A 22,745-nucleotide genomic window follows, 5' to 3' on the forward strand; every position below is an offset into this window, starting at 1 on the left:
AAGGAATACTGGTTTTGTATCAGTGTCAGCTGATATTCAGTGTTGCAGTATTGGTGCTTGTGTCAGAAAAGAGAAAGTGCTATTGTAGCCTCATTGGTCTTGTGTTGTAAACCTCATTGACGGTGCTTTCTGCAGACCCTGCCCGTGTTCTCAACATGCCACCGGTCATCTACGTCCCAAGGAAGTTGCCAGGAATTATTCGCTGCCCTGTCGATGCCAACCCGCCCGTTACGTCAGTCAGATGGGAAAAAGATGGATATCCCTTAAGAGTGGAGAAGGTCAGTTGAAGACTTTTGACCTATTCTGGCCTGAGTTTGCATGTTATGCATGGCAATAAGCTCCCAGGTCATACCCTTGTATCTTGTCTTTCACAGTACCCAGGCTGGAGCCAAATGCCAGATGGAAGCATTCGGGTGGCAGAGGTCACAGAAGACTCTCTTGGCACCTACACCTGTGTGCCTTACAATGCCCTAGGTACCATGGGACAATCCCCTCCAGCCACTTTGGTGCTAAAGGTTTGTTACTGCCTTTGTTTTACTGCTTACTGGTTTGTTTGTTTTAATATACTCTTTGTTATACTGATACATGATGCCCAGTGTTGAGGGAGTTAAAATAGCTAAGCTAACGGCTACACTTACACTAAAACTACTTTAAAAGCACTGTTATTGACCTTGTTGCTATGAAACAAAGAAACATGAGCTGTTAATTTCTATAAGCAATAGAAATGAATTGTATCCAGATGAAACTGTCACCTGATTTACACTGGGCAGCAAATAGCTTGGATAAAACTGCCACAGTGCTCTCTTACCTAAGCAAAGGAATAAAAGTACATGTCTTTGGAAATATACTGGAAATAGATTAATTACAGAACACATAACTTAGGTACTGTAATCAGATACTGATATGTGCACCTACATATAGGACCCCCCTTACTTTAATGTAAGGCCTGGGGGGGAATACCGTCAGGAGGCCGGGAGAGAGCTGGTCATCCCCTGTGCTGCTTCTGGAGACCCTGAAATTCCAACTATCAACTGGAGAAAGGTACGCCAGCACACCGTCATAACAAAACCTTGCATCTTCATTTTGATGTTTTTTTATATTTTTACACAATTTTAAAATGCTTATACTGTGTTAGAATTGTGTGATAAATAGACTAATAGAGATTATCCTTGCTCAATTAACTTTTAACTTAATTAAACAAAGTTAAGAAGGATTTTCTTTCTCCTTTAAAATTACAGTTTTAGAGATGTTTTTGTTTCAAGGAATATTCAGAAAATGACAGTTTTTTAAAAAAAATAATTTTGTCTTGGTTTGTAGGAGTCACATGATCATAACAATTTTAATATTAAATATATGTACGTGTAATAAATGCCATAATGTAGTAATTAAAACATGTAACAGTCAGTAAACATTAAATAATGAGTAGTAATGTTAAAGTATTCTTCTATATAATTCTAATACCAATATTGTTAAATAATATTATTTTTTAAAAGCTATTTATTTGACAGTGACAATACAGATAAATATGTTTATGTAAAATGCAGGACATACTGTATACAGGGCTTCTTTGTGAAGCTAATTTGCAGACAAATAGGACAAATAAACAGAACGTACAATGACAACAAAATAAATTTTAAATATGGACATTCATTTTTGAGTGTGTACCCATATAGGTATTTGTGTATACACTCGCATGCAAAAGTTTGGACAATGTCAAATGACATGTTTTGTTGATTTTCTAAATGAAAATAAATTAATACATCCTCTACAGAGAACAAACTGAAATATGTCATTTTCTCTGCTAATGTTAGAGCAATTTTTTTATTTATTTGCTGAGTTTAGAATATTGGAAAATAAAACAGCAAATATAAAATGTACCATAACCATTTGCACAGGCTACGTTTTATGTTTTATTTTGTTTCCCAATATGTAAAATTCTGCAAACAAAGTGTGCAGAAGTGTGTTCAGTAGAGGATGTGTAAATGTCATTTGACCAGGAGCGCCCAAACTTTTGCGTATGACTGTATTTGGTCATCTGTGCTTGAGCATGTGAATGTAAATGTATATTTTTTCATATTTTTTCATATTAAAACTTGCTCAATGTTCACAAATCTGCTTTTGTTTAAGTGGGTGTGTTGCACTTCCATATTAAGAACTATACATTCACAAACTTCAAATTCAGAATATTTAATATTTGATCATTATTTTGAAATGTTCAAATGTATTTATCATTTTTAATGATTTATGTAAAGACACAGATGCTAAAGTGCTGGTTTGTTTTGTGTGCTTGCAGGTAGGGAAGCCCAGCAGAAGCAAGCACAACATCTTACCAAGCGGCAGCTTACAGTTTGTGTCTCTGAGCAAAGAGGACCACGGAGAGTGGGAGTGCGTCGCCACCAACGTCGTCACGAGCATCACTGCCAGCACACGACTTTTTGTAATAGGTAGAGTGATCCTAGCGTCTAGCATTTTGCCTACACTTTACAAACACTACTGCAAGTTATGCACTCATACTGTGAGTTAAAACTTTTGGGCAAAAACACCATAGCACGTTTTCAGGGCCTGGAGACTGTCAGTGTAAACAGTTGAAGGCTGACAGTCGAAGCCAAAAATTGGTCTCAAAGTGCCGTGTTATTTTAGTAGTTGGCTCAGTACAGCGCAAGCACATCACACTCTGAGAGTCTCTTTTTTAGAGAGTCACGAAGTCTGTCAGTCTTGTGATTTCATCGCAGCCCGGTCCGAGACTCGTTTCGGTTCGTGTTGGGAAATTACACTGCGCACCCAAGCGGCAGGATTGAGTCATTGTGTCAAATGGCTTTGGGGCCTGTGGGTGCTCAATCCCAGCTGTCATGTTGTTGGGTTTGCCCTCTTATGACAAGTGACGTTTCTGTTCACATATGCTCGTATTAGTATGCGCTGTTTGTTTGATGACAGGCTGGTTTCATGACAGTCCAGTGCTCGTGTTTAATGAAGGGGTAATTAAGACTCTTGGTGCAGATGGTATTCCGTGATAAGAGAGCTGATGGAGCTCCTGGCTTAGTCCTCCACTTAAACATGTTCAAACTGTCCACCAGATCTTTTGCACACATTGATGGAGGTGACAGAGAGAGATGGTTACTCTCTGGATGTGACCGGGGGAAAAAGAGAATGTCGTTCTTGGAAAAAAAGGCTGGACAGAAAGGCATTCCTGCACAGATTTTGAAATGATGCAGTTGTTGTTTGTATAGGGAAAACTGCATACAGCTTACACTGTTTCCAAAGCTTGTACATGTACAGGTGCTCAGAATAGGCCTGGGCGATAACCAAAAAAAAACTTACCACAATATTTTCAAGTTAAAAAAATCTCAATTAGCAATTGTATCTTCTTCCAAAGCCCCATATTAACTCAGTGTTTGAACAGTAAAAGTGAATAAGGCATTATGTGTACATATAATTTAATATCATTTGGTTCCTTTTTCTAATCCTGTTTCCTGGCTGCTTTAGAGTAGTACATCCAGTCACTTTAGCTTGGCTGTTTTATCAGCAGCAAATCACACTGAAGCAGAAGCGGAAGTTCTAGAGCACATCAGCCTTGTTTTTTGGTTCCATGCACTCGAACTAAACTTAACGTAAAGTAAAAGCCATGGGGTGCGTAAAGCTAGCGTTAAAGTGCGTAGAGAGACTTTACATGTGGCTTCCTAACAAACCTCCCTCTCTCTCTCTTTATCTATCTCTCTCTGATAATCAGAAAAAAATCATCAAATAAAAAGTATTTTTGTTGAATTAGTGGCTGTTTTGACAAGCGTTCGACATTTGTCCTGAGTGCTTGTATGAAAGGCTTGTTTTGGAGTGGTAATGAAAGTTTGAAAGTTTGTTTTGATATGGTGCTGTTCATTTAAATTTTAGAACAGGTTCAGATGTGTTATGTTCAAAATATATGTCCCCTTTTTCAGAGTCTTCTTGTTAAACTTTCCCACTCTTTCCTCCTCTGTGTAAGAAAAACAAAAAGGCTTAAGGACAGAGGTTTAAGCAGCAATCATTCGAAAGTACTGCTCTTGGCAACATGCAGGATTTAAGTGTTGTTTTTGTTCTTTCAGCTTCTCACTCATGAATAGATTCTCTTGGCTGCTAGATGCATTAATTCTGCCCTTCTTCTTTAACGTTAAAATTGCTACCTCAGTGTAAAACAATACAGCATCTGCCAGTACTAGTCAATGGTCTGAACCAACTCATAGAAGAGTTTTCCTGATTTTTACTGTCTTCCACATATTAGAGTAATAGTGAAAACATAGCTCCTCTTTACCTTGAGGCACCTTTGCTTGGCATAACAGCTTCATGATAGTTTTCAAACAGTCTTGAAGATGTTCCACATATATACACTTTGGAGTGGCCAAAAACTACTTTTCTCAAAAAATCTTTTGGAAATAAATTCATACAGAAGCATCAGAAGAAAGAAACAAGTCTCAAACATTTAAGTATAAGCCTTTAGATCAGAATGTCTTTAAGATCATGAAAAACTTGCAGTAGCTTTCAAAAGTTTAGAGTCATTTGTCATATTAACAGCTGCTGGTATTTTAATCAGTAATAACTTTTACAGTGTATATTGAAATGCTGTAAGGTAGATACCAGGAGGTATTTCAAGATGTCGTATTCAGTGACAAAAATATGCTTTGATATACTGTAACTTCCCTGCGATGGACTGGCGACCTGTCCAGGGTGTATCCTGCCTTCCGCCCAATGACAGCTGGGATAGGCTCCAGCACCCCACCGCGACCCAGAAGGATAAGCGGTTTAGATGATGTATGTATGTATGTATACTGTAACTTGAGATATGGTCACCACATTGAAAATACAAGGCATTCTGGATGTGAATTTTGATATAAATTAAGGAATCATCTACAGCTCTATTCATTATTCTGGGCATCTAACACTGTTTAATTTTTAACAGCTTCATAATAGAGTAGTAACATTGTAATAGCATTGTTTCATACACTTATTGGCAAAAAAAAAGTGTTTTTATTGAAAATAACTGGCCTTATTCACCAACCGATTTTAAGAAGAAAATACTTCTTAAAACCCACTTAAACAGGTTTTACTTAGATTCTGCCATTCACCAGTGTCTTCTTATTTGGGATTTGTTCTTAGGTAAGAACAGAATCTACACACACTCAAGAGCACAAAGGTGTGAACAATTCTGCTGTATAAAACACGTCATGAATCTGACAGAGACTTACTTAGAACCTTTTTCAAAAATAAATTTAAGTAAAAACGTAGGAAGATATTGGTAAATGAGGCCCAATGATCCCAAACCTTTGAATTGTGATTCCAAACTTTTGAACATTCGTATACAATCGATTGGGGTGGCCAAACTTTTGATTAGTCTTGACTAGAATTAGCCTTCTCCTTCCAGTCAGGTTCCATTCTACAGCAGTTATGATACTCTGTCACTGTATTGATTGAAAGGTTGCAGAAGCTAAGCTAAGGAAATGAGCCTTAAACAGAACTGCACGGGTTTCGGAGTGGACAGTAAGAGAGGTTCTCTGTGTTGCAGGCACTAGTCCTCATGCGCCAGCCAACGTCCACGTCTCAGCGTCCACAACCTCAGCTAATGTCTCCTGGGAACCTGGATACGACGGCGGCTTTGAGCAGACCTTTTCGGTCTGGTACGGCCCTGTGTAGGTCCCCCTAGCGTTTACAGGATTTCAGTATGTACTCTCTCCCCTTAGTGTTTAATGTATAGCATGTAAGTTGGTATTTCTTGTCTTAGTTGTATACTGATGTCACTAAACATTGACCTGCATGAATACTATAGTCAGAATAGGAATAAAGCAAGCTTTGCTAATTTAGTCTCATTTAACTGCAGATATTCTCATGAACTCCTTTTAGTGGAAAATAACACAAAACCTTGCAGCAAACATCTACGAGGTGTAATAAGTTGCCCTTTAGTGTATTCCCTAGCATGTTCAGTGGGTTGTGATATACAGACAGAAGTATTCTGAAAAAATAGTGCTGGCTCTGGTAGAGTGATGCAGTTACTTATCATTTTCATTACAGTTCTGTCATGCTCTGATGGTACAAACTCCTGGTGAATTACATATTAAATCAATGCCGTGCGCTGTAAAGCCTCATTCTCTCGTGCACCTAAATAATGTATGACTTTTGCCGGGGAACGGCATGGCAATAAATACATGAAAACAAATCACGCAACTGCGTTGGGACAAGACGCACGACACCGTGGTTGTTAAAGGCACAGTACATTTATTTGACAGTATATTAAGAGGCACTTTAGATCAGAGGTCTGACTTTTGATATATTGACGTTTACATGTATTCTCTTGCTGCTCTGTAGAATTTAACATCAGGAGCCCTTGTTAGGACCTAATTATTGCACCGGGCTCAGCGCTGTGTCAGTAAGAGAAATTTTAAAAGCACTGTTCCCATGGTGAGCTCTGTAGATTAGAGAATAGGTTGTGTCCATGTGAGAGAGAGAGAGAGAATGCTACTCCTTTTCATTTCCAAGTACAAGATGTTCTGCTGTCTGAGTTGAGTGCTGTCTTCCAACAGGAAGAAGAAGACGGATTTGGGTCCTCACGACTGGCTCTCCGTCCCTGTGCCCGGCTCTCAGACCTGGTTGGTGGTACAGGGGTTGGAGCCAAAGACTGCCTATCAATTCAGTGTGCTGGCCCAGAACAAGTTAGGCACGGGCCCCTTCAGTGAGGTAGTCACTGTGAATACAGTAGGTGGGTGCCACTTCTATTGGGGTACTGCATGCCCCCCCTCTTTATTTAGTGGGCAACATGGCAAAAATGTAATGACAATAATTGACGACCTTTTTCACAGTAAATGATGCACATTGTCACTGTTGGAAAAAAAAAAACCTTGCATCTCCATTTGAAACCCTCAGCTTTACGTTGTGTGAAACTTTCATGATGAATAGATGAACAGAAATGGTCCAAAATTGCTTGAGGTTTAAACTCCTTACGTTCGGTTTTGGTCTGACAGTGACAATAGCATGATATTTCTTTAAAGTTCTTCTATCACAAACTATGAGTGCAATGGGCCTCATTCACTAAGTGTTCTTAAAAACATGTCATGAATCTGACAGAACTGAAGATGCCTTTACATTTAGCAAACATGTATTCCAGAGAAACTTGAAGCCCCTGTAGTCTGTGCAATCTCAAATGCAAACAATATATATTTATATATGTGTCTGACATATATGTACATATTAGAAATTGACACCAATACATACATTCTCAGATATATTCTAATATATTCATATATATGTCAACACATTGGCATATAATTGGTATATATTTAAATGCAATAAAATGACACAAGATCCTGTCTGAACCACTGCACTGATAACTAGTAATGCTGCACTAGTAACTGTGAATGTTGTCAAGAAATAGTTTTATTTATTGGCATACACAAATTGAGCATCATTTATTTAAAAGAGAGTGTAGGCTAATTTAAAAAATAATAATAAGGGCTGATTTTTACAGCCTGATTTTTACTTGATAGCTTCAGTCAAGGTTCCAACTAACCTTGATTACCAAGCAAGACTCTTAAGGAAGGAAAATAAATAAAAAAACTCCCTTAATGTCTCTGACAACATAATTTACCATTTCATTGTCTTTTAGATAGACTTACGTAGATACACAGTGTGGCACATATATTTTGGATATGATGAAATATATGTACATATTATTTGTTTAAAATTTTGTTGCTAAACAGCTTATATGTTGAATTGAACATGTACGTATGTTTACACATAAATTGAATATGTACATATTTTTTCACATCCAAAATATATACATGTATTTTTCTATATATGTCAATTTGGTGTTATCACATGTATTGGTATATATTGCACACATATATTTTGGATATGAAGAATTATATGTACATATATTTTTCTACATTTGTCATTCAGGTGCTAAGACATTGCATATATTGGTATATCTTGCACAGCTATTTTGAACGTAAAGAAATTTATGTATATATATATTTGTCAACATTTGTTGTATTGGTGCTAAGACGCCACATATATTGGTATATATTGCACATATACTTTAGATGTAAAGAAATTGTTGTGCATACATTTTTGCTCTGGATGGGATAGTAACTGTCTTGTTTTTGTGTCATACAGCAGGAGATGCTGCAAGTGAAATCTTGGCCAAATTCATTGTACTGTAGGCCAGATTATATGCCACAGATTTTTTGGCGATAGATCTTTGATGAAGGAAAATGACAACATTCTGCTGAAGCCTTTTATCATAGCAGTGGTCACGTTTTGAGATAATTTGAGATTTTGAACTAAAATTTCTGACTTTGAACTTTGGTTGCAAAGGCACAAATGCGCCACCATGGAGCGTGTTACATTAAACATTTATATTCAGATTATTAACTCAAAGAATTCTTTTATGATTTGTGAATTTTGTCTGTGACCGAATTATTGCTTACGCTAGGCAAAAATCTTAATATTTGCTTGAGCTAAGACACTGAAACCGCACGCATGACATACTCAGAAAAATTTAGTGTGGCATTATTCATCATGATAATGATATCGCCATATCGCCCACTCCTATTCTCTCATCATATTGATTTAAGAAAGACTTCTATGCCTGTTGTGTGCATTCCGTCCAGTGTACCCTGTAAGTACCCCGGAACCACTGGTGCTTCTTACCCCACCACGGTGCCTCACAGCCAACCGGACGCAGCAGGGTGTACTGTTGACATGGCTCCCTCCGGCCAACCACACTTCACCAATAGACCGCTACATCATTGAGTTCCGTCTGGGGGAAAGGTGGGAGGTGCTCGATGACTTGATTCCTGCAGATGAGACTGAGATCATGGCTAGAGACCTCATTCCGGTAAGATAGTTTAAGGCACACCTGTGTATTCCTGCTTGGCTCAATAAGATTTCAGAAAATTGACACTTTTGCTCATGCAAAAGGCACATCCTGTAAATACTGTAGATGTTTAAGAAACCTGTATGGCTCACTTTTTCCTTTCTGAAAGACAGCTACACCTTATCAAGACAGACTTTATAATTACTTAATAGGCTGAAACAGCTTTATTAGAGCAGGGAAAGGACAAAAACGTCCAGCAACCAGAATGAGAACCTATATTTTGTGTTATAAATAGTCTTTTTTCTTCATGGACTTCATCATCTCCTTACGCAGAACAATGAAACATCAGCAGTTTGCTCACTGGTAACTCATTTGTGTGATGGATGGAATTGTAATATTACATTTATTTAAGCTTTAGTCACTTTGACCTACATCCTGTTAACCCACTTTTAATGTATTTGCCCACCCCTCTTCCTCCAGGACTCGTGGTATGAATTCCGTGCCCTGGCTGTCATGGATGATCTCATTAGTGAAAGCAGTAATGTAGTGGGAGTGTCAAGCACAGGTAAGAATTAGAAGAAGCTATTTTAGACCCCATGATTTCACTGCTTTAACCATGTGGAGCTTCAATGCCCCCTGCTGATCATAATAGATAGTGCGCTTCTTCTCCATACTATGCCTGTGGACGTCAAGTAGGCGTAGCTATCTGATTGAAATATTTGTCCGATTTGTTAGTCACATTTGAATGTCGTTTTCCACATATATGTCAGGCTCTGGTTCACATTTCACGTTCAAACAACCCCACTTTGAACAGATTTTACCATGTATTTATCCCTGATCTGTTTTTCACCTTACTTTATTTTTCCACCGTACTTTTACTGACTTAAAGTTTTTTTTTATACTGCATGCTGGAGTCACCCACACGTGTTGCTGAAAGGTCCGTGAGGCCCATGCTTGTGAGAAAATGGACATGTGGGAAATAAATAGCAAATCGATTCAGAAGATGTACAGTTTAATGCAGCCAAATGGATGCATAATCTGTTTGGCCAAAAGTATTTTTAATGTTGTATGTTCAATATATTATATGTAATGTGTTCTATGTAAAGAAATAAAGCTTTAGGATTGAACAGGTGAAGGCTAACAACATGCCAGATCAGCACTGCACTGCACACTAAACATTTAACCACACATCTGGAACATTGTTCAAAAGCACTGCTTAATGAATAAATTCTTTAAAGCTGGATTTAAACCTAATTTTGGACTATCTAGTTATCTAATGATGCTATTATTGTCACTACACAGTAACCGGCACTATCCTGTCAAGAGGGGTCAGTTTGGGTCAATTTCATACAGAATTTTTTGTGCTTGTGTCAGTTTCTGATTCAAAACAAGACGTTCTGGTCAGGTTAGGTTTAGGTTAGGACAGCAAATTCTCTGTTTGTATTTGGGTTCAAGCCAGACTTTCTGTAGCTATTGGCAGTGCAGGCAGGACAATCGCCATAGAGTCAGTATTGCCCCTTATTATTAGTTTTACACCCATGACTTGTGGTTAGGTACGATACCTTAATAATCTACTCAACCATTAGCCTGCATTAGACAGAGCAATAAGAACGAATAAACAAGCAAATTACATTGTAATTTCACATTTCAGCTCCTATTTACTTTTTGTTGCATTAGAAGATCCCAGTTACGCCACTGACATCCACAATTGCAGTAGATTGTTGCAGTGAAATAACATAGATGCTCTGTTGGCTGCTCTGTGAATAACTGCATGCTAGTTGTCCACCATGCTTCCATTTTATTTCATGCTCTGGAGTGTGTCTCCTCTCTCAGACCCCTTCCCTCCCACAGAGATATCTGATGAAGGACTGGCCAGGCCAGTGGTGGCCGGTATCGTGGCTACCATCTGCTTCCTGGCCGCTGCTGTCCTTTTCAGTACCCTGGCCGCCTGCTTTGTCAACAAGCAGCACCGTCGCAAGCTGAAGCGCAAACGAGGTGGGTCTTGCCTCTAAGAACCACATGATACACAGCGTGTCGTAATGTACTCGTATCGACCATAAGAAGCCGTTGCTAACTGGAGCGTTCTTAATCCAAGGGTGTGTAATCATGCTTGTGTTCTGTCATCTGTGTCTCTAGATCCTCCTCTGTCGATAACCCATACCAGGAAAAGTGTTGAGTCACCGTAAGTATTGATGCATGGTAACATTCATCATACTTTGCATTGCAACAGATCTGTTGATTCCCAGGGTCCCTCCAGCACACTGTGTGTGTATGTGCGTATGGGTGTGTGCTTATGCGTGAGAAAGAGAGAACAAAGGCGTTAATGCATGTACAGAGGAGTTAGACCAAATGGCTGACCGTAGCAGCTGCCCTCTTACCATGAGGGACGCATGGAGGGGGATTTGAGCGGTCAACTGAGCGGCTGCTATAAATGCATCTATGCTTACCTCTGCTTTTTGGCAGCGAGATGCATTGATTTGTCATTACCAGCGATCTTATGCAGCTTCTTTATAGTCTGCTCAGGTGGGGCCTGAACCTTATCAGTAGCAGCAGAACACACGATCAACCTGACGCTTATGCATCAGCTCCTGAGAATCGATCAGTTCAGGCATGGCAGCGGGTCACCTCCACATCCAGACACCATATTGAAGTTCATGGGGGGGGACTTCATTGGAGGAGAAGGCTGCAAATGGCATTTTTTGAAACCCCCCAAACGGGAAAGTCATTCTCCCATCTCGATTTCATGACGGTCCTTGTAGTTTTAGCCCCATGCTCCCATCCATCTCCATCCATCTCCGCATCGCTGTTTGGAAGCCTGGTCAGGTCTGACGGCCACCTCTTGCCCCCTCTCTATTGTGTCTCTCACCGCAGGCCTCCTCTTACCCCCTTGCCTGGCATTGAGCCCTACTGGGAAGAGCCAGACAGGAGCAGCTACAGGCCCCCATCCACCAGCCCTCAGTGAGTGCCTGCACCTGCACCCCTTTTTCAGCAGATGGCGCTGGCCGCGCCTAGCTGCCTTAGCTGCATGTTTTCTGTTTTGTGGTGCGGAGCTACATTGGTTCGAAGCCCCTTTGGGGAGATAATACACCGCTGCTCCTATGTCTTCTTATGCTTTGATTTTTTTAATGATCTTGGGGTGGACGGTTCTTGAATATTAAACGCAGCAGTTGTGTGTGAAGATTAGCTGTAGAGCTGACAAAATGTTAGCATCTATTAGCTCAGACTGTTTCCGATGATTTTTGTCTCCTGGTCTCATTCTGTTGTCCCCATCATGGTGTACCATAACACTATGTGTTCTTTCATCCTCAGTCCAAGTGACCTATAAATAAAGGTCAAATGTGTGGTTTTACTTTGTTTGTCATCAATGTTAAAGAGAGGTTTGGGGGTTCCATTATGTGCTTCAGATCACTAAGCCCACTCCAGAGCTTTGATTTTTCAGAAGAGAACATGAGTCAATACCTTCTGCCTCTATTTCCTTATGTTGTAGTCCTAAGAGTGCCCCATGCTAAGTACCTTGTTTGCTCTGATCGGCAGGCTGTCCTCTGGGAAAATCAGTCCAGAAAGCATTGCCTCCTCCCGGCCCCCATCCTTGGCCAGCGTGGGCGCGCCTGGTCTTTATGTGAAGAAGCTGCCAAGCCCAAGGAAAGAGAAGGAGCTCTCTCTGTACAAGAGAACCAAGCGAGCAATAACGGGCAAGAAGTACAGCGTGTCCAAGCACGAGGCTGAGGTCACCACACCCATCGAGCTGATAAGCCGCGGGCCAGATGGGCGCTTCGTGATGGAGCCGACGGATGGCGAGACCCCCCTGAAGTCCCGGCGCATTGAGGGCTTCCCCTTCGTCGAGGAGTCGGACTTATACCCTGAGTTCCGGCAGTCAGACGAGGAGAATGACGACCCCGGGCCCCTTCCCCCAGTCATGGCCACGCTCAGGCCCCAGATATCCCCTGTGTCCTCCAGCCAGGAGTCCTACATGCAGCCCCCAGCCTACAGTCCCCGGTTCCAGAGGCCCATGGAAGGTATGAGCATCTTGGAGGGTAGTCGGCTTCAGGCCGCAGGGCAGAGCCGGGTCTCCCACTTTCACAGGGTCTTCCCCCCAGGCCCTTTCTACGGCTATCTAGGTAGCGGCGCTGAGGTGGAGCTCCATCCTCCGTTCTACATGCCCGATGTCAGCCCGCGCAGCTCCGCCATGTCCTCCTCCTCACCCCCATACCCCCCTGAGGGGCCCTTCCGCCATCCCGCCATCCCCGAGGAGAGGGAGGGGCTGAGGATCCCGCAGTATGGCGCCTCTGGCCACGCCCTCCCGCTGGCGCACAGCCCTCCCTCCTCTCGCTCCACCGAGACCTGGCAGCCTCCTGACTTCCCCTTTCTGGGTCAGGAGGGTGCCCGGCTCACTCTCCCACCCCACCATCCCTCTCATCTCCACCGGGACCTCCCTGAGCCACCACCATACTTCTCCTCGCATAGTCGTGCACTCAGCGCCCCGTCTCAGCCCCCCTCCAGCTCGGCTTTCCTGCAGCTGGAGGCTCCCCGGGCCCACCCGAGCCGATCGCCCGGTGAGTTCCCTCCTCCTCCTCCTCCTCCTCAGGGCCTCGCAGCCACGCATGTAACTATGCAACAGGCCCAGAGTCTGGGGCAGTTGAGACACACTGCCCACGGCATGGGCGTACCGGTGTTGCCTTACCCCGGGAGCCCCAGCACGCTGCGCAGCGAGAGCTCGGACGGCTGGCGGCCCGAGCCGGCCCCCTGGCTCAGCCCCAGGGCGAGGGCGCGCCGCCTGGATCTGGGCCTGCAGCAGCAGGTGGTGCTGCAGCCGTCGCGCCTCTCGCCCCTCACCCAGACCCCTCCCAGCTCCCGCGCCGGCTCGCCGGACATCCTGGTGCGCCCACCACCCCGGCCCAGCATCCTTCGCCACTCGCGCTCGCAGGAGATGCCCGAGAGCGCCTCCCGCCACCCCGCCAGCGTCTCGTTCTCCCGGAGGTCCCTGTCCTCTTCCCCTGCCACCTCTCCCACCCAGGGCCTGGGCACCGGCCGCCGGCCTGGCCCTGCCTACCACGCCCACATGGCCTTTGCCACCACAGCGGCCAGCTACCCCTCCCAGTCCCCCTCACCCCCAACGGAGAGCAGCAATGCTTTCGGCCAGCTGCCGTCTCAGAGGAGGACGGATGAGGAGATGCTGCCCTCAGAGCCCTCGCCAGGGTAGGTGTACCGTACCATCGGAAGACTCCAAAAATATGACAAGGATTTTTCACCAACTAGTCTGCAAAAGCAATACCTTCTCCGTTTTGCCAATTTTGACTACAAAAAATATACAGAAATATACATATGCAAGTTTTTCTTAAATTATTATTATACAGGATGCTTTTTCTGTTGCAGAATTTTTCTTTACTTTTTTCTTTTCTTTTGAAAGTCTGTGTATGTGTAACATTGGTATCAGTAGTGACATTTTTAGGTTTTAGTGTTTTGAATGGTTCAGTGTTTTGGTAATGCATTCATGGTGACCTCATGACTCTTTGTCCTCTTTTGTGGGCTGACCACCTCACTCACCCTTTCCAGCTCATTCCTTCCATTTCTCTCTCTCTGTCTCGCACTCCCACTGACTCAAGGCTTTCTCCATCGGGGTGGCCTTCTTAGGCGGCCTTCATTGCCAGGGATGAGCCTGCACTCGTCTCTCGCAATGTCCATTCTCATCTAGAGTAGCGACGGCTGTTTTTTTTTTTTCTTCCTTTTGTCCTTTTTTGTCCTCTTTAGGCTCTGGTAGTCTTACCTTCTTTGTTTTTGATTGATCTCAGCTATCTGGGCAGCATTGTTGTGACCAGGTCCTCTACACCATAATAGGTAAGGGTTGAATCCATGTCTGAAAGGGGAGGGGTTAGCAGGCGGGGTCTTAAATCATTCTCATTTAAAGGGGAATGACGTTATATTGATTTTTTTTTTTTTTTGGCAAATCACACATTGGACAGATTTAAAAAATGAATACAATATTCATGAAAGTGCTGAAAGAATTTAACATTAACTTGTAAATTTTTATGGCAAAATAATAAACCAGAATTGGGTCCTTTTTGAGCCAAAAATGAGGATATGCTAAGATGGTACTTGATATTTTAGCAGAAGACTTGCATATTCCCCTTTAAACTTTTGTTCCATGTCCAAAAATATCATGCATGCTTCTCTAAGTACTCTTCCTCGATGCCGAATCAGTAATGGCGACTCTTGAACTAAAATTTTTGTCGCATTTGTCGTCCCCGTGGTTTCGTTTCTTTCTTTCATGTGACCGTTCTTTACCGCCATTCTTCCCCCCCTCCCTGCCATCTCTTCTCCTGTCAGCATGGTGAAGCCACTGTACACTGTATTCATGGTAACCGGAGTGTGTTTGATGTGACGGACTGTAGTGCTCGGCCATGTCTCCCCCCTCTACTAATGCCTTTCGCTTTCTCTCTCCACAGCCTCAGCAGCAGGGGAGACTGTCTATAAACGCTTTGTGTTTCTATGCCTTGTGAAACCCATGAGTTGTTGGCTGACTCTTCCATGTGGATTTTTTCAGTTTTCATGATCTCCGTGTCATAATAGAGGGATGGCATTTATGATACAAAAACAAACAAACAAAAGGGGAACGCTTTTGCAGGAAAGCCTGACTTGTGCTGGAGCTCACGTAGGAATTGCTGCCCGTTGATATGATCGCTGGGCAACGGCTGATTTTGACTAGTTTTTCTTTTTTATTATACAAGGGAGAGTGCTTACAACTTGACAGGAGCTTACAGCACGAGGTAAACAATGCTAATGTTCATTTACTGACCCTCTGAAGACTCAATGAGAAGAAAATTGAAAACTGACCCAACTAAAAACTAACTTAACCGGAATGAATTCTGTAGGACAATCTGAGTGAAAACTATTATGGTATTTGTTGTTTTGTTTGTATGCTTATTTTTAAATTTGTTTTTGTTTTATTTGTATTTTCATTTGGTGGGTAGAGAAATTACAAACGAATCATTCACAGAATCAGTATCTCTAACAGGTAATACAGCTTATGAAGTTGAATCATGGTTGATGTGATGTTACCTTGTTACTCAATGAGGTTTCTTGTGTAAATTGTGTAATTATTAAGCATCTCTGTGTCAGTGTGTAACACTGTCCCAGAGGGCACTTTAACTCAGTAACAGATGTGGGGAGGGTGGCGCGCTCTGGTGGCTGTGTAAAGTAATGCAGCTCGTTTTGCCTCTGCCTGCCTGTCTTTTAGGGAACCTCTAGGTGCAGTGAGAGTCCCTGCAGGGTCTGAGAGCTTCGAAGCACTGATTTTTCATTGTATTAAAAAAGCCAAGAAAGTAGCGGCCAACAACAACAACAACTCCAAAGCCAAGAAAAGAACAGGTTGGTTTTTCCACATAAGATAACGTTACGGGTTGTTTTGGAGCAGCAACAGTGGCTTGTATTAATAGCATCATTGCGTAGATTGAAGTTTGAGTGAATTTCAAACTTCTTTGCCTAAATGGCACATTGTCAGTCAGCCCAGATGCTTGTTTTGAGGTTGTATTTATTAATTTCTTAAATCAACTGAAGGCTTGCGTGAAGGAATACAGGCAGTTTCAAAACTGCAAAACATTCTAGCCATGTTTTTGTCTGATTCTTGTTTAAATGTATTCACTTAATTGCTGTGAGCACATCAGGGGGCCATTTCGGTGGCTGTTTTCTCGTTAACTAGCTACTGTAAACATATCTTTCTCATGTGTTTCTCATTAGCACTCATGTATAACGTCACTGTAAATGTAAATATATTGCCTCTGGTGCTGTCAGATTGAAGTGAGTGGAAGGAAGTGTAGCCATTCTGCTATAGTTTTTCTATTTCTCGCTTACTGCTCGCTGACCGCGCTGACGTAAAAAAAAACTCACTCAGTGTATGCTGTATATTCTTCATTCTTACAATCAGAGATTCTGCAATAACCTTCTCCTCAGGCAGCATATATGAAGCCAGTTTGAAACCGGGAACAACGCCTTGCAAGCAGCAAGCCTGAACTGCAAATGTGCTGTAAAAGAAGAGCATTAGTCAGTCCTAATTTATATACATTTTGACTCCCACATCCCACATCTCCCCTGTTAAGATATGATACAAACAAAGCTAAACTGGACCAGACTTGTTTCTGCTTTAATGCGCACACAAGAAATATAGCGAAAATGCAAACTGGGGATGAATATGGGGTTGAAAAGCAGATGTCACAGTCAAAGCTAGAGAAATACAGGGTGATTCAAAAATGATTCATCTGATTTCAAAATGATTTATTTCATTTCATTTCATTTCATTTCATTTAATCATTGCAGAACAATGCTGTAAATTGTAAATGGTTTAGTTGAGCATAAAGTTTATTATGTAATTTTACAAGTGCTCAGTATGAACCTCCTCTAGCTGTACGGACAACATCAACACCATAGTCAAATTCATCCCACTCTCGATTGAGCATGTCGGGTGTCACTGTATATGGCTCTTTCAATGCGATTTCGTAGATCATCCAGTGTTGTGGAACCAACGACGAACGCTCTGAGCTGGCGAAGGTTCACTGCTGATGAAAATCACGTTGCACAGCTATGACGAATTCACTCTTATTGAAGTGGAGAACGCAAAACGATTTCTGCTCTGGGGTCACCATCTCCTCACAGACTGAGGGGAGCCATCTTCCGGTGACAGTCAGAAACTCTATGACCACCTCTTTCAATTGGTATGTGATTGGTTCCTAGGCGCCTCACGGTTGTAAAAATCTGGCGCTTTGAAATCGGATGAATCTATTTGAGTCACTCTGTGTTTTACTGTAAACTGGCAGCTGACGTGGAATTGCAAAGAGAGTTTATTATTTCCCTTGAACTCAACAAGCAACTCCTCTGTCTCCACGTCCCACTGCTCACATGCAGGCGGGTCTCTTCACCTTTTTCCTCTTTCTCCTAGCTCTCTCAGTAGCTGTTGCCTGAATCTCTCATTCAGTTACATCGCTGACCACATCATAGTGCGAGACCCGCACTAGAAATCAATCATGTTAGAAATCAAACATGTTTGAAAATATGGGATCGGAAGGCCAAAGATTGACTTGTTTCTCCTTCACGCTACCAGATCATCGGATCTATCAGTCGCTTCCAGTCAAGCTCACAACCCGGAAAATCATTTTAGATTGCGAACATTTGTTGGAAGGGACAAATCAGGGTTAAAATCTGGCTAAAACATTGGGTAATGTAGGCCCAGCTTGATACTACTTCCACTCGTCCATAGAACCACTGCCATTTCTTGTCTTATGGACACACAACTTACCTGATGATATGAATACTCCTCATCATAACTCATATTGTTTTCCATATTATATGTTATGCAAGTTCATCCATTCTAATGATGCGCACACAAGCCATGTGAGCGTTCCATTTTAGAGAAACTTAATCCTGCTAAACTTCAGTGAGTGTGAGGTATAAGCCAGACAAATGAAAACACGTGACAGGACAGCTGGACAGAACAGCGCATGTAATCAGCATATCAGCCTAGAGATAAAGACCATCTGAATGCTATCACAACCAGCCTGTTCAGTAACAGAGTCAGTGCAGCATTAGGCACTCTACAGCACAGAGACTGTTACTACAGCTGTAAATATGATTTATAAACTGGCATTCATTTTCCTGACCCTCCAGCCAGCTTCACCTATATTTATCAAACAAAAACTTAAATGTATATCAAACAAATAACTCAAGAATTTGGTAGAAAAGAGTTACATATTTCAATATGAGTATTTCTTGTTTATTTGCTTATGGTAGGGTGGCTCCCCAGTGCCCATAATGGACAAAACAGCCCTTCACAATAGGCTTTCACTACCGTAAGAGTAAGAAAAAGCCCAAAAGCTTGAATCTCATGCCAAAAAGTGATAGTTGGCAACTCTGAAAAAGCTAATTGGATTGCTATTGTTGTAGTTTGCTGTTATCCACACCCAGGTTCAGTTTGAAAGATAAGGACTCAAATCTGAGGAAGCAGACAGGCAGAATCTAATCTATTCTGTGGTATGTTGAGCTGTCAGCCTGCTAACTAAGCTAGCACTTGCACCACAACCTAATCCCAGTTAGCTCTCTTTAACGTTAAACAGTGGTTGTTGTTAGACTCGTGGTTTGGTGTGTTGAGCAATGAACTGAAAGTTGCTTTAACCTTGCTTCTTTATTTTCTGGTTAATAATGTTACATGTTTGTTTATGCTATATTTTGCATGGCAGGACAGCACAGGGACATTTGCAATATGCGTATTGAAGCATATTCAAAAATCTTCACATTCATAATGAATATAAGATACTACAGTGGCATTTTAGTAGTTTCAGGGGCATAAAAGCAATACACCAAAATATTTAACAATTTGTTACTCAGTAGTTATTTTTTTTTTTTGTTTGTTTTTTATTGCACTCTATTCAGTATTAACAATTATACATTTAAATCTCACACAGCAGGCCAACATACATAGGATTTTAAGAAAGATTTTCTATGTAAGTCCACAGTGGGACCCAAAGTTTCCAGAATTTGTCCGTCTGGTGACGTAGATCGTAGGTCAGTTTTTCCAGGGGAAGCAGAGTTGCAGCTTGGGAAAGCCACTGCTCAATAGATGGTGAAGAGGGGCTGGCCCATCGAATTAGGATACATTTTTTTGCCAGAAATGAAAACAAAAATTAGAAACAAAAATTTGCCATCAGTATCAAAAATATGTTCTGCTCCTATTCCCAAAAGATACAGGGCAGGGGATTTCTGAAATTGTGTGTGAAGGATATTTTCTACCGTGATGTGTACTCTATCCCAGAAAATGCCAATTTTTTTACACTGCCAAAAGGCATGAAAAAACGTTCCTTTTTCAGTTTTACATTTAAAACACAAATTAGTTCTGTCTGGAAACATCTTCTGTAGGCGAACAGGTGTAAAGTATATCCTATTCCTGAATTTAAAGTTAAGCTCGTGAACACCAGATGAGGTACACCTGGGAAACAGACCTTTACAAATATTGCACCAGTCCTCTTCTGAGATAGGTTGGTCTAAGTCCCTTTCCCAAATTCTCCTCAGAGTGTCTGACGATGGTTTAACACTCTTTAGCAAAATGCCATGAATTAGTGAAATCAATCCTCTAGTCTGGTCCTTCTTAGCTAGCAACACTTCAAGATCGGTTAATTCCTTTCTAAATCTCCCATCCTTAATGGCTGAGGTGATCAGGTGACGAATCTGAAGATATTTGAAAAAATCTGACCTAGGTAACTCATATTCTTCTTGCAGTTGTGTAAACGATTTGAGCAAACTACCAGAAAACATATAAGAAATGTTTTTGATCCCTCTGTTAAGCCAAGCTGAGAGTCCAGAGTTACTCAGCTGAGAAGGTAAATCTGGGTTGTGGGCCAGAGGGGAGAGTAGTGAAAGACAATGAGGAATCTTAAGATATTTCTTAACATCTGTCCAGGCCATAAGGGTATTGTGTAAAATAAAATTCTCAGAGACACACCTCACCTTTGCAGCATCATTAATAAACGGTAAGCAATCAAGAGGAATAGGGCTACATGCCCCTGTTTCCATAGAGACCCAGCGAGAATCCAACCTATTTGTACACCAGCTGATCATATGCTTTATTTGAGATGACCAATAATACAACTGCATATTAGGCACACAAGCACCATCTAGAAAATTTAAGTCTTGGCCTTTTATTATTCCATATAAATTTTGAGAAACTTTTCTCTAGATCCTTGAAGAAAATTGTGGATAAATGGCAAGGGATTGACTGAAATAAATAGAGTAAGCGAGGGAGGATATTCATTCTTATTATGTTTACCCTGCCAAATAAGGAAATAGGGAGAAAGTTCCATAATGTAAGATCATGTTTTATATTATTAATAAGTGGAAGGTAATTTTTGTCAATAAGGTTATTAAGGTCTGGGGTGATATGAACACCCAAATATTTAAAACCCTCTAACGCTAATTGAAAGGGGGATGCAACTACCCAAGGTGTGTTAAGGGATATATTTAAAGGTAAAGCTAATGATTTTGAAAAATTGATCTTATAACCAGAAAATTTACTGTATTCTGAAATACACTTCATTATAGATGGAATAGATTTTTCTGGGTGGGCCATATACAACAAAATGTCATCCGCATACAGTGAGATTCGATGGTCTGCTCCTCCTGCTCTAATACCTGAAATGTCCTCTAATCATCTAATTGTTTCTGCCAGTGGCTCAATCACCATGGAAAAAAGCAATGCAGAGAGAGGGCAGCTCAGTAGTTATTTTTAACGGTTTAAATTACACCTTTAAAACTTTTTATCAACACCTCATACATTGTCTATATACAGTTATGTGCAAAACTTTTGGCACCCCAGTCAGATGTGTATTTTGTTGATTTTGTAAGTGAAAATAAGTCCATATCCTCTACAGAGAACACACAGTTACTGTTTATTTGCTGAATTAAACATATTGGGGAAAAAAAATAAAAACATAAAACTTAAGCTCAACAAAAAATAGAACTTGTGCACTAAAATATTAAAATGTGTTCTCTGTAGAGGATTTTAACTTATTTTCACTTAGAAAATCTCTCATGCTTTTTAATTGTCAAATAAAATCACTCATGCTCATTCATCTGCATTTACTTTTGCTTTACAAAATCAGAGAAGACGTGTCTGGAGTGATTATTCAAATGCCTTTGCAGTGGAAAAACACGTTTAGTACAAAAGTACTAATTTCATTCTCTAAAATGTAATGTCCAGGATTTAATGTAAGATTAAATCTTAATAGAAGGTTTATAGTTAATCTTCTTGTAAAGCACTTTAAAGCTTGTTTTACAAAGCTGCTTATTAAATAGGATATATCATTATTGTTATTCTTATTATTATGTTCCTTCTCATTGCACTTGTCTTGTTTGGTCTTCACAGCTGTGGCAGTATTATTCAGTGTTATCCTTCTCTCTCCTTTGCACTGCTGTCTCTAGATGTGTCCTTCTCTCAGACCCAGCAGCACCACGCATCTCAGGCACCCCAGCAAAGACAAGTGATCAGCTCTCCCACCAGGAAGAGGAGGAAAAAAACAGTCCACTTATCTTCCATGCTGCGCTGGTCTTCCCCAAGAGAAGACCAGAAAGCCCTATTGGCCAGCGTGAACTCCACCCCCCCAAACTATGGCTCTCTGCTCTGACCAGTCTAAATCCTGCAGAGAGAATCGTGTCCATTAGCAGCAACGAAGTGGATATGCAGTCAGTATTGTCTTTGATTGACTTAAAACAGTAACTTTAGATTTACTCCCCTCCTTTTGGCACAACATATGCGTGCGTTGACAAAGAGGAGAGAAAAAGTTTTCAAAAGAGAAATCAGTATTACATTACTTATCTTAAAGACCTTGCAGAGTTAGCTTTTGTCCAGAGCTAAATCTGAAGTGTCTGAATTATTGTGCATATTGTGAAACCTGAAGAGCTCTAAGCTGTCCCTCAGAAATGTGTAATTAACACAGGGTTTCTTTTCTTCCTCTTATGAAATATACCTCAGAAAAATTCAATTCTGGCACATATTATAGCACGTAGACCATCATTTGTGCAAGCTAACAGTGTTTTATAATGAGTTCAAAGGCCTCCGCTGTCTGTTTTTGGCAAACCTCCAATAATATTTAGTATTATTTATTCCAGTGACAAGGCATTGATCCAGAGAGTGCTGAATTGCCATGTCTTTTTTTAGATGTGTCAGTGTCATCCAATGCAAAGCACAGAATCTCATAGAAATTGTAAGCTACAACAAAGTCTTTGGATCCCGATGCAATACTGGCCTGCTGCTATATTTGGATCTTTCGTCATAAACCTTTCTGAGGGGGCTCTTATGTGCTAAATATAGTCGCTTTAGCCCACTTTCTCTACGATATCAAAACTCAGTGTAAACCCATTTTTATTTGTAGTTTAT

General features: G+C 41.3%; 1 protein-coding gene across 2 annotated transcripts in view; it reads left to right on the forward strand.

Annotated features, from left to right (window-relative positions):
• Positions 1-22,456, forward strand: part of igsf9ba (immunoglobulin superfamily, member 9Ba) — a 104,483-nt gene extending 82,027 nt beyond the window's left edge. The window contains exons 8-21 of one of the 2 annotated variants that reach the window (XM_036560507.1): positions 136-278; positions 375-515; positions 922-1,041; positions 2,294-2,444; positions 5,531-5,654; positions 6,543-6,718; positions 8,628-8,854; positions 9,314-9,398; positions 10,667-10,828; positions 10,970-11,015; positions 11,705-11,791; positions 12,368-14,029; positions 16,068-16,198; positions 21,791-22,456. In XM_036560507.1, the coding sequence (XP_036416400.1) occupies positions 136-278; positions 375-515; positions 922-1,041; positions 2,294-2,444; positions 5,531-5,654; positions 6,543-6,718; positions 8,628-8,854; positions 9,314-9,398; positions 10,667-10,828; positions 10,970-11,015; positions 11,705-11,791; positions 12,368-14,029; positions 16,068-16,198; positions 21,791-21,993 (3,458 nt within the window). In that variant the 3' untranslated portion in view covers positions 21,994-22,456. Of the gene's footprint in view, positions 1-135; positions 279-374; positions 516-921; positions 1,042-2,293; positions 2,445-5,530; positions 5,655-6,542; positions 6,719-8,627; positions 8,855-9,313; positions 9,399-10,666; positions 10,829-10,969; positions 11,016-11,704; positions 11,792-12,367; positions 14,030-14,622; positions 14,914-16,067; positions 16,199-21,790 lie in introns of those variants that run through there. The other variant, XM_036560512.1, reaches the window with a different exon arrangement.
• Positions 22,457-22,745: the final 289 nt, after the last annotated feature.

The sequence above is a fragment of the Colossoma macropomum genome, unplaced genomic scaffold, assembly GCF_904425465.1.
Source record: "Colossoma macropomum unplaced genomic scaffold, Colossoma_macropomum, whole genome shotgun sequence".
In the NCBI taxonomy this organism is placed as follows: Eukaryota; Metazoa; Chordata; class Actinopteri; order Characiformes; family Serrasalmidae; genus Colossoma; species Colossoma macropomum.